Source organism: Delphinapterus leucas, chromosome 21 (genome assembly GCF_059928025.1).
Source record: "Delphinapterus leucas isolate spDelLeu-1000000601 "Yukka" chromosome 21, BTC_Dleu_Yukka2, whole genome shotgun sequence".
NCBI classification, from domain to species: domain Eukaryota; kingdom Metazoa; phylum Chordata; class Mammalia; order Artiodactyla; family Monodontidae; genus Delphinapterus; species Delphinapterus leucas.
This window is the reverse complement of record NC_143149.1, coordinates 9,634,281-9,648,646: the sequence shown is the minus strand read 5'-3', so window position 1 is coordinate 9,648,646 and position 14,366 is coordinate 9,634,281. Positions and strand designations below refer to the sequence as shown.

At 41.7% G+C, this 14,366-nt stretch overlaps 1 protein-coding gene across 1 annotated transcript in view; it reads right to left on the bottom strand.

Annotated features, from left to right (window-relative positions):
• Nucleotides 1-11,145, bottom strand: part of LOC111173362 (CUB and sushi domain-containing protein 1) — a 64,068-nt gene extending 52,923 nt beyond the window's left edge. The window contains exons 1-3 of the mRNA XM_089903832.1: nucleotides 11,112-11,145; nucleotides 10,824-11,018; nucleotides 5,049-5,222 (exon numbers count right to left, since the gene is read on the bottom strand). Of these exons, the coding sequence (XP_089759958.1) occupies nucleotides 5,049-5,222; nucleotides 10,824-11,018; nucleotides 11,112-11,145 (403 nt within the window). The remainder of the gene's footprint in view (nucleotides 1-5,048; nucleotides 5,223-10,823; nucleotides 11,019-11,111) is intronic.
• Nucleotides 11,146-14,366: the final 3,221 nt, after the last annotated feature.

Genomic DNA, 14,366 nt, shown 5'->3' with positions numbered 1-14,366 from the left:
GAAGGAAAATCTCAGGCAAAAGCGTTTTTGTTCTAGTAACCCTAAAAATAAGCAAGATGCCTCACGCACAACTTGAAAAATGTTTTTGCCAAAGTATTTTGCATTGTGATGGAGAAGGCATGGTGGGTGTAGAATCAATAAAGCTGAGTCTAATGGAGCCCCAGACGAAAACCTGCCAGGTGGCCAACCACCTTCTACAGGAAGTCTTCATTGCATTTCTGGACAGATCCCACATGTTAAAAAATAAATAAGGGAAAATATTTCTTATATTGGGTCTGAAAACTATTTTTCTGTACATAGCATCTGCTATTTCAAACCAATGAATGGAGCTGTTTCACTAATATCATTAGCAATCCCGGTCCTTGCCCTTGGCAGATGTGTTTAATTAATTTTATTTTTGTTTCTTTTTCTTTTCTTCTTTCTCCCACCAACTATTTTAAATATTTGAAAATAGATATTAATTACTTCCTAACTTTTCTCTCAGCCAAACTTAGGATCACAAGTTTTCCAAACATTCCTCCAGTGTCATGGTTACCAGATCCTTCACCACGTACACATTTCAATTCCTCAAGAGCCCATGTAAACTGTCTCACAGAACTGAAATGATCACCCCAGATATGGCCACCCAGGCTCACGGAACAAGATGGAGACTAGTCACAAAACAATATCAGTGTCAGAGGCATCTCTTCGCACAAACAAGCCTTCCATTGTCCAAAACACCCAGTCCTTCTGTGTGTGCTATGATTTCATAATTTTCTCCTCACCATGTACATTGAGTTATTTTGTTTTTTACTTTGAGTAAAATTTTACACTATTTCCATTATTTTCCTATGTCTAATGAAATCTATTTGGCCTACCATTCGATTTGAAGATTCCCTGAATCTGTCATCACATATTTATTCTTACTCTTTCAGCTAGCAGTGTTATGCCCTCATCCAGGAGCTAAATAAATGTTTGGAAAGGACTAGAGTGAGGAGAGAGAAACAAACACCTGGAAGCCTCCTTCCCAAATCACAGCAATCCACTGAACATCATTCATGTACTGTCCCTCAGGCAATTTTTTTTTTTTTTTTTTTTGCGGTACGCGGGCCTCTCACTGTTGTGGCCTCTCCCGTTGCGGAGCACAGGCTCCGGACACGCAGGCTCAGCGGCCATGGCTCATGGGTCCAGCCGCTCCGCGGCATGTGGGATCTTCCCAGACCGGGGCACGAACCTGCGTCCCCTGCATTGGCAGGCGGACTCTCAACCACTGTGCCACCAGGGAAGCCCTAGAGTACTTCCTTTTTATGACATCCCACAGGAGCCAATGACTCGGCCATCTTCTCCCTGGTACCCGAAGCTTGCTTGGATGGGACTCTCCTGGCCAGGAGACTCAACCCTACTTGAAACTCTGAAGTTCTCTTTAATGGACTCCTTCTCTTTCTTGGGGTTCCAGTGTCTGATATAAAAGATTCTCTAACCTTCATATTCACATCATAATTCTTTACAGAAAAGACAGCATAAGGAGGAAGCTGAGCCCTTCTGCTTTCTTTCATCCACTTCCTCTAACACCAACTCTGATGAGTGAACTTGGGTTTTATTTCAAACGTCACTTATGCATGGGCCTTACATTTCATGGTCCTGAATAATTCTGTTGTTCCCAGCTTGTGGCAGATCTGTCCTTCAGGACATGGCCCTTCAAGTGTACTTCATTCTCTTAACTGGATGCATTGTAGACATCTGGTGTAACTGTCTCTGTTTCCTTGGGTAATTTCCCATTTCCTCCACATTGGGGTGATTTGTTTCTTAAAGTCAGAGTTTTGGGGGTTGTTTCGGTTTTTAAGGGTCCTGCCTCTTCTCTGTTAGAGTTGAAGTCATGGGATCATATAGACTATTTTTGCAAAGTATCTGAATTTCTAGAAAGTATCCCTAGCGATTACCTCCTTCGTCACTGTGAGTCATTTTCCTTCCATGACTATATAGTTTATCCTCACAGGGTCCGCATGAGCCTAAAGGTTACCCAAGGTCATTTAGCTTGGTAGAAACCCAGACTTTTAAGACATTCAAAACCATGGAAACATACAAAGGAATAATTCAAATGACAAGAAATGGAAAGAAAATAATAGTGGGATTGGTAAGCAAGAGGCCCAGGAACCGTGCAGGATGGAGAACAAAATCATCCACGAAGAGCCACTTAGGTACTAAACACCCTCTTGGTGCAGGTGCCTTGGGGTGGGGAGTAAGTAGTCTAGCACGAAGGCTCATTTCTCCTCCAGTTAACCAACAAATTTCTCTTCATTGGTCAGAATTAGCATAGTAGTATAATGGCCTCTTTTATTGTATCTCTTTTTTTGAGAGATAAATATATTGGTGAAGTAGCACAAAATGTAAAAAACTACTTATAAAAAAAAAAACCTACTTATATACCCTAATGTTAAGAAGCCTGTGTTCTATGGTCAAATTGCTTAGGTTTAATGCTGTTTTTGATGCATATTATTGGCTTTGCAACGTTGGGCAAATTCCTAAGCTCTAAGTTTTGTTTCTTATCTGTAAGTAGGAGTACTGAGCACTTACAATAGGCCTAATGAGAGTTCAATAAGATAAAACTCAAAATGCACATTTTCAGTCATCAATAAATAACACCATTCAAATTACTATATCCAAATAGGGCATCTTGTTAATGTTTGGATTATGGAGGAATCCAACATCTACTCTGTCATGTGTCTGTGCCAGATTTAGGATCACAGCCCCTCTTCCCTTTCCCCTTCTGAGCGTTTTATAATCTTCTCCAGTACAGACATCACCTCTGTTCTCCACCTTCTTGCTCTTCTCCCCACATTCTCTGCTGTGTCTCGCACAGCACTCTGGGTCCTGTGGCCATGTATTCCTGCTGGGTTACACTACATTATCTACCCAACAGCCACCGATTTTTCAGGAAGAGAGCTATCCTTCACTGCCATATGCTGTGTATTATGGATTTTACCCCTTCAAGTCTCAGTGGTAGCTGGGAGACTATGTTTATAAATTTATAAAATATTTAAACTAAACTTATTACACATTCTTTACTCATTAGTTTATAAACATGTGGCTATGCATCATTTCTCACCCCTTTCTAATTGTGTCTTTTAAATACTTCATGCCTTTACAGTTGTATTATTCTTTACACGCCGTGTCCAAGTTCTACAACACTAATGTTTTATACATTATAATCTGGACATTTTTCTTCCTCTTTATTTTCAGTTTAAATTCCTTCTGAGCACTCCCTCTTCCAAAAAGTGTCTAAGCCATATTGCATACCACTGAGGCCATGCCTTTGAGCTTCTCCATCCAGCCAACTATTCAATATGCATTTCATCCTTTCTACTTCAAAGTCCTAACCTTCGGTCAGAAGAATGCCACACAACAGGTAAAGGTTTATTTGCAATCAGTAAGGCTTGAGCTGGTCCCATGATTCAACAGTTACATAAACTAAACTTGACACTTAAAGCCCCTGAGGCTACCACTGCCCTACCTTCATCCCATAAGGCACTAATCAAATGTAAATTGCTATTACTTTCCATCTTACAATTCATAGCGGAGATGCAATTTCTTAGATCACCTAATCCCCTTCCAAGGTACCAAGTTCCACTGCAGTTGACGGAGAAAACCTACCCCAACTGCAGCTGCCTTACGGAGAGCACTACTCAGTGGCCAATCTAACAAGAACAGTTAGGAAAGCTCAGAAAATCCCAGAAGCACTCGGCTGAAAACCACAGTGACTACACTCAACAGGAATATACACACACACAGTATTCGAGCAGCACTGATCTAAGTCTTGTATTAATCTGAAGGAAGTCATTTCATGGATAAGCCTGAAAACCTCCTTCTTTCGTCAGTTGCATTTTTCTGGGACTGCTACTTTACTTTCATCCTCAAATTCTCCTGAGTGTTTCTTCAAATTCCCTCCAGTGAAAAGAACAGATTATTACTATTTAAAATTTACTGGTCCTGGCTTAGTTCCTAAAGCGAGCCTAGCCCACAAAGGTTCAGAAGCTTAAACCTTCCAGCTTCTACTGCTTTGGAGTGATTACAGAATTACTGAGATCACAGAGAGAGTTCTAAAGGACTGAAAGCAGTTTATATATTTTGCAAATTACTTGGAGATCTAAAAGGAGCATCAGAAATCACTGTACTCTAAGCTGCTTATTCAACAATTTCCATGCACTTATTCACAAGATTTTTCCACAGAAAATTTTTCAGCCCAATTTTTAAAAAAATTGTCATGCAGAAAATGTTAATCCTTGGGAAAAAGAAGACCAAGTTACTATGCACACTTTCAATTTTAAATAATTCATTGTCCCTATATTGACGGACATTAATATCACACTAACTTATTAACATAATTTTTTAAAAATTTTAAAAGATAAAATGTATGATAATTTTGAAGTTTATTTTCGTGCATTCTAAAATCATGATGGCATTTGAGTGTAGTGACATGCTCAGCAGTCTATAAAATAGTCTTTGTGTCACTTAAGGCAACATGTGACCCGCATTTATTGCTCAGATTTTTAAAAAATCCCTTTAGATACTTAAAGAAGAAGTCATATTGTAAAGTGCAGCATTAAAAACCCAGGTAGAGGGGCTTCCCTGGTGGTGCAGTGGTTGAGAATCTGCCTGCTAATGCAGGAGACACGGGTTCGAGCCCTGGTCTGGGAGGATCCCACATGCCGCAGAGCAACTAGGCCCGTGAGCCACAACTACTGAGCCTGCGCGTCTGGAGCCTGTGCTCCGCAACAAGAGAGGCCGTGATAGTGAGAGGCCCGCGCACCGCGATGAAGAGTGGCCCCCGCTTGCCACAAATAGAGAAAGCCCTCGCACAGAAATGAAGATCCAACACAGCAAAAATAAATAAATTAATTAATAAACTCCTACCCCCAATATCCTCTTAAGAAGAAAAAGAAAAACCCAGGTAGGATTTAGTAACACTCTGTCAGAGCATTTATGGCAAGCAGTGCCATGCTTTACCCAGCCATCCTCTATTTTTAAGGTTTATTTGAGTTAAACAAGTGCCCGATGATGGATTAATTTACCCAGACAGCGAGTCTCGGGGCCGCTCCAGAGCCCATTGGCCAAGCATTCTCTGACATGAGAACCCACAAGTGTGTAGCCTGTGTTACACGTGAATATGGCTGTGGCGCCATATACTGTCATTGTTCCAATCTTGTTCCCATTTGGGGGAAAGGACAGGCTTCCACACGAGATCACTAGAAGGAAAAGAAAAACAGAGTGAATATTATTTCAGGTCTGCAGACCGCTCTTTTGTTTAAAAACGACAAAATCTTCAGTCTTCATTTTCATTAAGAACATGGGCAGGGGTGTCATCTAAGGGTGAGATAGACACACCACCTAGGAAGCTTAATTTTTCTTCTCTTATATCCTTGAAATGAAAACTTGAAGGTTTAGGGTGGAATCCAAAACATCCCTTCCTTTACCCACTGCTATTTTTTTCATCCTCACAGGTAGCTAAACTTTTCTTGAGTAAACACACAGTATACAAACATATTCACACACGAGCAAATCAGTCAAATGAGTTGGCTTTCTGTCCTCTTTTCGGTCTACACCAATCACAAGAATCACATCATAGTTACCAGACACCTATGTGTGTGTAGCAGGAATTAAGAAAAGTGGGTGGTCTTTCCCAAAGTCATCAGCTGGTATAAAGTCATCAGCAGTGAGGAATTAAACCCGGGATGCCCACTGCAGAAGGACTGAGTTCATTTTTTCTTTCGTTTACTTGCATAAGTTGTTGGGATCATGAACTCCATAAAAATGCTGACTATATAGGACATGTGCAAACTTTCTGAAAATTAAAAAAAAATAAAATCTAGACCTTAAGTGATTATAGATGTAGGTACCCAGTTCACACGTGTGTCCAGCATAATTACTGACCGTGACCACTTACACCCACACGATAACTCCAGTTGGGGAGATGAATGCAATGGTCACTTTCATTATAGATACTTGTTATACCACCTGACTCCCTGCACTCTCCAAATCCACAAGTTTGAGCACAAAGAAATCAGTAGAATATCAGGGAAGGAAGAAATCATAAAGTCATCAAGGCCAACTGCTCATCAGAGGCTGAAATGTGTTTTAACAGGTAAGAATGAAAGTGTTTGAAAAGCTCTTCTAAGAAGAGTGATAAAGACTTCCTGATATACTGAGTGAGTTCTTATGTGTAAAGGGCTTAGGGCAAAGCTGCCATGTAGCTAAAAATTACTGAGTCCTTATTAACAGTAAACTGATAGGAGGCAGCGAAAAGTCATGATTAAGAACACAGATTCTGGCTGCAGGCTACCCAGCCAGGTTCTGCTCAGCTTTGCCAGTTCCTAGCTCGGTGGCGCCGGCCACCTTCTCTAAGTCTCCCAGTCCTCCTGGTTCATCTCCTAAAGGTTAATACCAGCACCTGCCAGGTAGGGCTGTGCAGCGGATTCAAAGAGAGGACTGTGGGAGCACCTAAAGCAACGCCTTGCACCTGACCAGGGCTGGGTCCCGGTTCACTAACAGTGAAGCCCATCTCAGGACCTATTCAGGGAACTGAATCCCAAGTCTGAAGACCTTTACTGGTAATTCAAGTGAAGAAAATTTTATCATTTAGACCAGTCTTTTGAATCAAGCTGATTTTACTCCAAGACACATAATCCTGGTTCCATTTCAAACGGACAGACAGACACAGCCAGGAAATGTGTGTTCTAGGGGCACTGCTCACCAAAAATTTGCGAAGTTCAGCTCTAGCGTACGTCATGATCAGAACATTATTGTTGTGGAGGGAACCAGGAGGATTTCTTAGTTTGCAGGATTGTTAAACTCTTACAGGGTCATGTCTTATGCATTTAGTGATACTGCTAACATGTTTGCTCTACCAAATGTCAATGGATTTGAGTCGGATTTAGATTTTTTACAATTAGTTATGAACTTTCCATTAAGCCTCTTCTCAAACATAGTATGAACTTCACCCTGAGCTATGATATTTAAAGATCCACTTGTAGCCATTCAGGATAATTGGACCGTGTTTTGAAACCTCAGCTTTTAGTAAGAAGTGTGAAATAGCAGTGAGGTCTGAGCACACCTCCTCTCTGAGGTCTTGACACACCGTTAATGGTGGACTAGCAGAAAGGCTGACTCTCTTCTATTCTTTTAGCCTCTGTTCAAAATATCGTGGTGACGGAACTATTTTAGGCTTGTCCACTACTAAGGTTCACTAGACTATAAAGAAGAACTAATGGAACAAATATTAGCTTTTCAGCAGCTGGATAATGGGGTCTCAGTCGTAGAGATTTGATTGGCAGTAAACCCAACACGTTAATGAGGTAGGCAGCACCCATCTGAAAAGTTCCCCTAATTGAAAGGGAAAACCCCTCTCCCCTAAAAAACAAACAAACAAAAACCTGTGTCAAACATCCAAGGGAAAGCTTTATTTCCGTGTTCTTTTCTCCCATCAAGTTTTCAAGAATAAAGTCAATAAGTTTGCTGTTTTCTCTTCTGTTAAATATATATTCATACGCACAGTCAACTGTCTCCTCTGAATTCTCAGAGTGTGTCTTGCACAGAGGATGTGTGTCTTGGGCAGAGGATGCTCAGCTGAAGACACTCAGGGTGCCCCCAGCTCTGCCCGATTTACTGTTGATACTGTAGTATTTTCTCATTATTACTGTGGATTCTAAGCTTTGCTTCACCCCCCTGAAAAGCCTCTTTCCTCTTTCCTTCAATTCTACAGTTATAGTCATGTTGAAATCCTCTACTTTGAAAAAGAAATCATATTGAGACAGTTCATTTCTCAAACCTGTGAAGTCAACAGGATTATGGATGTTATTGTCAGCAATACAGATATTATTTGTGAATGTGACAAATAAATAAGGTCAAGAGTAGGTAATTTCAAACATGTTCTTCCTGGAAAAAAACCTTGTGAATATGCAGTTAGACAGGAGCAGCAAATACATGACATGACACACATGTGAATGGGGCAGTGCTGCCAATCGTGAAGAAAAGGTTCAGAGGACATATGATAGCTATTTTTAAGTATGTGAAGGCATGCCATATAGACCAGAATCTGGAATTGGATTAGTAGGCCAAGAGAGATAGTGCCAAGATACATGGATCAAGCCAGAAAGAAGGCCTCACTCAAAGTGAAAATGTCCACATGAAATCATTGTCCCTGGGGTAGTTAGTGTCACATAAGTTACTTAATGCAGGCCGGACACTTACTTGTGAGTATATTATCAAGAAAATTCACATTTAGGTCATTCTAAGTGATGACCAGTGTCCACACCAACACAGAATGGAATAAGAATGTCCACTCCGTGGTCTCCTATGATACAGATGAAATGTGTAGTCTGAAGGATAAATACTCCCATGATATTTTATGACCAATCCAGGCAGATCCCCAATTATCAATACAAATAGAAGGTCATCAAAGACCAGCCTGCCGACTTCACGGCTTGACCCAGGTCTAACTTATGAGAGCTCTGAACTAAGCAGTTAGGAAAGAGGTCCAGGCCAGAATTCAATGTTCTTTGGATATCTATAACACAGCAAAATTCCAATGTGGCTCTCTAGGTCCATGTGTATAAAATTTTAAATGCAAAGATGATTTCTTTTTGATTCATGAATTTCTGTGATAAACATTTTTCTTAATTTTTAAAGCAGTAAGTCAAAAAATAAATACACATAACAAGAAAATTGCAATAGGCTCCAGCTTTTACACAGTCCTTGTGTTAGGGGGGTTATATGGGCACCCCCAGACATGGAATTTTAATTTTGCTTTCTTGTTTCTTGAGAGATAACCATTGATAGTCATTCCTCCTCAAAGATGGGTGACTGCCGAGCTAACAGTTTCAAAGTGAGACTAAGGTCTCCTGTCCTCTTCAGCCCTGGATACCTGGGCTCTGTCTATGGACGTGGTGGAATATCCTAGAGTCAGAATAACACAAACTCTTCAAGAAGTGGCGACTATCCCAGCTGACTTCATAGTTGTTATGGATACGCTTAGAAGGTGGTCAAAGGTCATCTCTTCATCTGGAGCTAACTGGACAAGCAGAGTGGGAGCTCCTAACATTTCCAGCCCCTAAGCAGGTAGGTAACCCAAACAGTTAGATCCAGGAGATCCTGTGGACTGGGCCATTCTTAGATAAAACATAGGCAAACAACAAAATAAATAAAAATACAGCTCCTTAGCTGTAACAATGATTTGGATGACAATACATTTGAAGATTCTATTGGTTCAGTTCCAATAAAATGTAGACCTGGTGTTTATTCTGTGAAAAAGCTACCACAGAGTGGCAGACGGGGCTCACAAAAATCTGCTCCTGGGCTTCCCTGGTGGCGCAGCGGTTGAGAGTTCGCCTGCCGATGCAGGGGACACGGGTTCGTGCCCCGGTCCGGGAAGATCCCACATGCCACGCAGCGGCTGGGCCCGTGAGCCATGGCCGCTGAGCCTGCGCGTCCGGAGCCCATGCTCCGCAACGGGAGTAGGCCACAACAGTGAGAGGCCCGCGTACTGCAAGGAACAAAAACAAAAACAAAAACAAAAAAAATCTGCTCCTTATGCACTTAAGGACTGAGTCTCCAGGTCACATCTTGAGCTTCCTGGTGGGGACAGATGTGGGAAGGAGCGAGCTCACTAATTCAGACTCTAACACGGAGAAACTCAGTACCAATTCAGTGACCAGACAACAGTCAAACCAGGACACTTTGGGGGAATGATTTGGGAACCATTAATAAATAAGCTTCAGGCAGGGCTGTCCAGGACCTGGGGGTGCTTTCCACTTGGATTATGAGCTCACAGAGGTCCTGACCCTTCCTGATTCACCTTTGTGATGCTGGTGAAGAGCTTTAGTGGGAACTTTATTACCATTTGTTCCATTAAAAGTGGAATTAGAATGATTATCACAGACAGTGAAGCATTATTTCTTTTGTCTTTTTTCCATTTTTATTCTGGTTTATTCTTACTAAGCTGCGTATTTTATAAATATGACACTAGTCTAACTGCTTGTTTTTGTGCATGATAATTTCCTGTGAACAATCCCACTAAAGATTTTATACTAAATGTGTCTGAATCAAACAGTGCTCTGAACAATGCTAATATTGTTTTATTTTTCTATTTATTCATATTTATTATGAAACCCACTCAGAGGCTTAACTGCTTATCTTGTACCTACGAGAATAATAATCTCCCTTTTCAAGACAGTCATTATTTGAGAACACAATATGCTTAGCATAAATACACGCATTCCCAAGATCCTAATTAAAAGGTCTGAATAGTCAGTGCATGGAATAAGATCGATCTTTTTAAATACAGGCCTGGATTTGTTTTTGAGCTGATCTGAAATATCGAGTATTCTAATATTTCAACATTTGTAAAATATGATTGTCAACAAGAAAGAGACAGCATTTAACACTTAATGCAGCGGTCATATACTTAAGTACGTCAGATAAAAATACACGTTCATGGGCTTCCCTGGTGGCGCAGTGGTTGAGAGTCCGCCTGCCGATGCAGGGGACACGGGTTCGTGCCCCGGTCTGGGAAGACCCCACATGCCGCAGAGCGGCTAGGCCCGTGAGCCATGGCCGCTGAGCCTGCGCGTCCGGACCCTGTGCTCCGCAACGGGAGAGGCCACAACAGTGAGAGGCCCGCGTACCGAAAAAAAAAAAAGAAAAATACACGTTCATTGTTGTAATGAAAAGAAATGCCACTGGGTTACACTATTTATCTATAGGACGATAGATTACAGTCCCTTAAAAGGTGGATGTCATCGCTGTCAGTCATTCAGGATGGCCTCAAGGTCAGGAGCACACCTGTTACTCACCTCTGCATCTCGGCCTCTCCGCCCCTATGCTCCACGTGCCGTTGGCATGGCACTGCACCAGCCTCTGGCCCTCCAGGTAATACCCGGGGCTGCAGCTCAGCACCACCTGGGTTCCATACTCATTCAGGGATCCTGACACCAGTCTCCAGGTGACATGTTCTGAGAGCTGGGCTTCAATGCCAGGGCAAGTGACCGCTGGAAAGAAACACACTTAACATCATCACTTTGTTCTCAAGGGGTCAGACCAGGCCTGCTTTCCATGGTAAAGGCCTCCTGTATGAAACTCACCATGCTGTACAGAAGAGATACCATCACCTGGCATTTGCTGTTTTCTCTACTACCCACATAGCCACACAAAAACGATCCCATATGCAAAATGCATTCCACAGCCTCATGGCAAGTGCACTGGAAATCTTGCAGTGGGATTACATGTAAAGGGATAAATCACTTCCACAAAGTCTCGAGGTTCATTGAAAATGATCATCAGGTAAATGTAGGCATGAATAGAAAAATCTTACTTCTAATTTGTCTCTATCCTCTGAGAAACTTGAAATTGTAATTGAGTAACTGAAAACCAGCTTAGACCAAGAAAATCAGATGCCCTCATTCCCTTCCTCCCTACGTAATACGCTCTATTACTGGCACACAAAATCCACACGCACACACACTAATACTATACAGAAAAGTGTTTAACGAATCTTAAAGGAGAGAATCTATTCATGTCCTTAGGAGGCGAACTAGAATTATAGTAGCTACTTAATAAAGAGCAGTAGCAACACTTTTAATAACAGTAGTAATAGCAGTAGCCATAGTACAATACTACCGGAGTGGATTTAAGTAATTTATGACAATGCTGAAAATATATGCAAGGTTTGATATATGTGAGTTTATATATTTTCTGAAGAGTACAATAATATTTAAAATTAATTTTACAATGTTAGGAACTAGAACTCTACTTCCCTAACTATGAAGCTACATCAGCTAATAACCTTCACAGTCAGCTACCCACAAAGTTGACCAGATTGATTAATTTATTGATCCTCGAAGAATCAGCTAAAGAGACCACTTTTTTTTTTCAGAATAATATTAATAAATACATTTTACTTATAAATTCTATACAAGTTCATTATAATTGAATCAGACATATCCAAAATGTTACAAAAATCCCATTTAATCTTCTCTTGGTAATTTTACCATTACTATGTGCAAATAAACAGAAAAAATAGACCTTTTTGGTATTATTGCAATAATAATATCAACAAGGTTTAAAATGTGAAAAGACTTTTCTAATTTAGAAATAATCCTTAGATAGAGTTCTCAGGTATTTTTTAGGTAAAACAATTATCCAAAATTTATATGGATAGTCAAGTGTTCTACCTAGTGATATAAATAATTTTTTTTTCTAACCAGATTACCTTTAGAATTTCAGGCATGATTGCCATTTCTGAAAAGACTTTAATGTCTTTAAACTGACAAATCCATAACTCAATTTCAATCCTGCTGCATATTTCAAATAAAATCTGGGACTTCTCTGGTGGCGCAGTGGTTAAGAATCAGCCTGCCAATGCAGGGGACACAGCTTCGAGCCCTGGTCTGGGAAGATCCCACATGCCGTGGAGCAACTAAGCCCGTGCGCCACAACTACTGAGCCCGTGCGCCTAGAGCCCACGAGCCACACCTACTGAAGCCCATGTGCCTAGAGCCCGTGCTCCACAACAAGAGAAGCCACTGCAACGAGAAGCCCGCACACCGCAACGAAGAGTAGCCCCTGCTCGCCTCAACTAGAGAAAGCCCGCGTGCAGCAACGAAGACCCAACGCAGCCAAAAATAACAATAAATAAATAAATTTTTAAAAATCTAATTTAAATTTTCAAATAAAATCCATTTCATCAAAGCTGTGTTTCTAGAATTAACTTGATGGTTTTTAATTACTGAACTATCTTTTATAAACTCTGTTTCTGCCAAGAAGGTTTCAATGTTGGCTTACACAGTGGAATCAGAAGTTTTCTTCCGCTAATATCATCCACAGCAGTGGTTTCCAAATTCTGCGTGATTACCTCTTTCTTTATTTATTTTATTTAAAAAATTTTGGGGGGGGGGGGAGCTTCCCTGGTGGCGCAGTGGTTGAGAGTCCGCCTGCCAATGCAGGGGTCACGGGTTCGTGCCCCAGTCCAGGAAGATCCCACATGCCACGCTGAGCCTGCACGTCCGGAGCCTGTGCTCCGCAGCGGGAGGGGCCACAACAGTGAGAAGCCCGCGTACAGCCAAAAACAACAACAACAACAACAAAAAAATTTAACATCTTTATTGGAGTATAATTGCTTTACAGTGGTGTGTTAGTTTCTGCTGTACAACAAAGTGAATCGGCTATACATATACATACATCCCCGTATCTCCTCCCTCTTGCATCTCCCTCCCTCCCTCCCCATCTCACCCCTCTAGGTGGTCACAAAGCACCGAGCTGATCTCCCTGTGCTATGCGGCTGCTTCCCACTAGCCACCTATTTTACGTTTGGTAGTGTATGTACGTCCATGCCACTCTCTCACTTCGTCCCAGCTTCCCCTGCCCCCTCCCCATGTCCTCACCGCTTTCTTTATGAAAATGGAATTTGGTTTCCTTTTAATTATCTGATTCTGGTTTAATTGTTTGCTTGCATCTCTGTCTCCCTGCTAGGCTCTAAGTTCTTTTATTGTAAACATTATGTCTTTTTACAGTTTTTTTTTTTGAGAATAATGTCTGACAAAGTAGGTGCTGGTGACATCCTAGTCTGTGTGTGTGCTTTGAAAAGAAACATGCCCCCCCCAAAAAAGTGCTATGGCAGCAAAAACAAAACACAACAGCAACAGCAACAAAAAACACAAAGAAACTGAGGCAATAAAAGCATATGGGTAGAAATTGAGAGTAAAAAAGAAAAATGAGAACTGGAATAAATATTTATCTAAAGTCTACCTTGGCCTACTAAAGGAAGAGAGGGGAAGGGTGGAGCTTTCCAGAAATTTCTGCAGATGTGATTTTATTTGATATTTTCAAAGGTGCCCCAAGGGGGAGACTATACAGAAATGTCTGAGTTTGAATGACCTATGATGTTTATTTGGGTGGTAAAATCCAAGTTATGTGAACCAAGATGACAGGAGAAGACCAATCCCTCCAAACTGTGGTCAGTAGATCCCCACTTGGTGAGTTTTACTACATGCAGGTCTGCACTCATAAAAGAACAAGGCAACAGTCCCCATAAAAGGATCAGCCCTGCTGCGTCCTGCCAGTCAAGCTGCCACAGAGAATGCGCTTTGTTGCTTGGCCCCGGGAACAAGGAAGCCATAGTCTTCCTTGTACCAGCTCTAGGGGCTTTGTGTAGGGGGAAGAGACCCAGAACATTCTGCACACCCCACATGCCTACCTGATCTCCTGACTGCACTCTGGGGGACAGCCCAGCCCCCCAAGTCAGAACCTGAAAACTGTTCTCACGTGCTCACCCCTCAACCCCGAGTCACTGCGCTCCCTCACCCCGCAACTCCTCCAGCCACTGCCTCCTCCCACCTGCA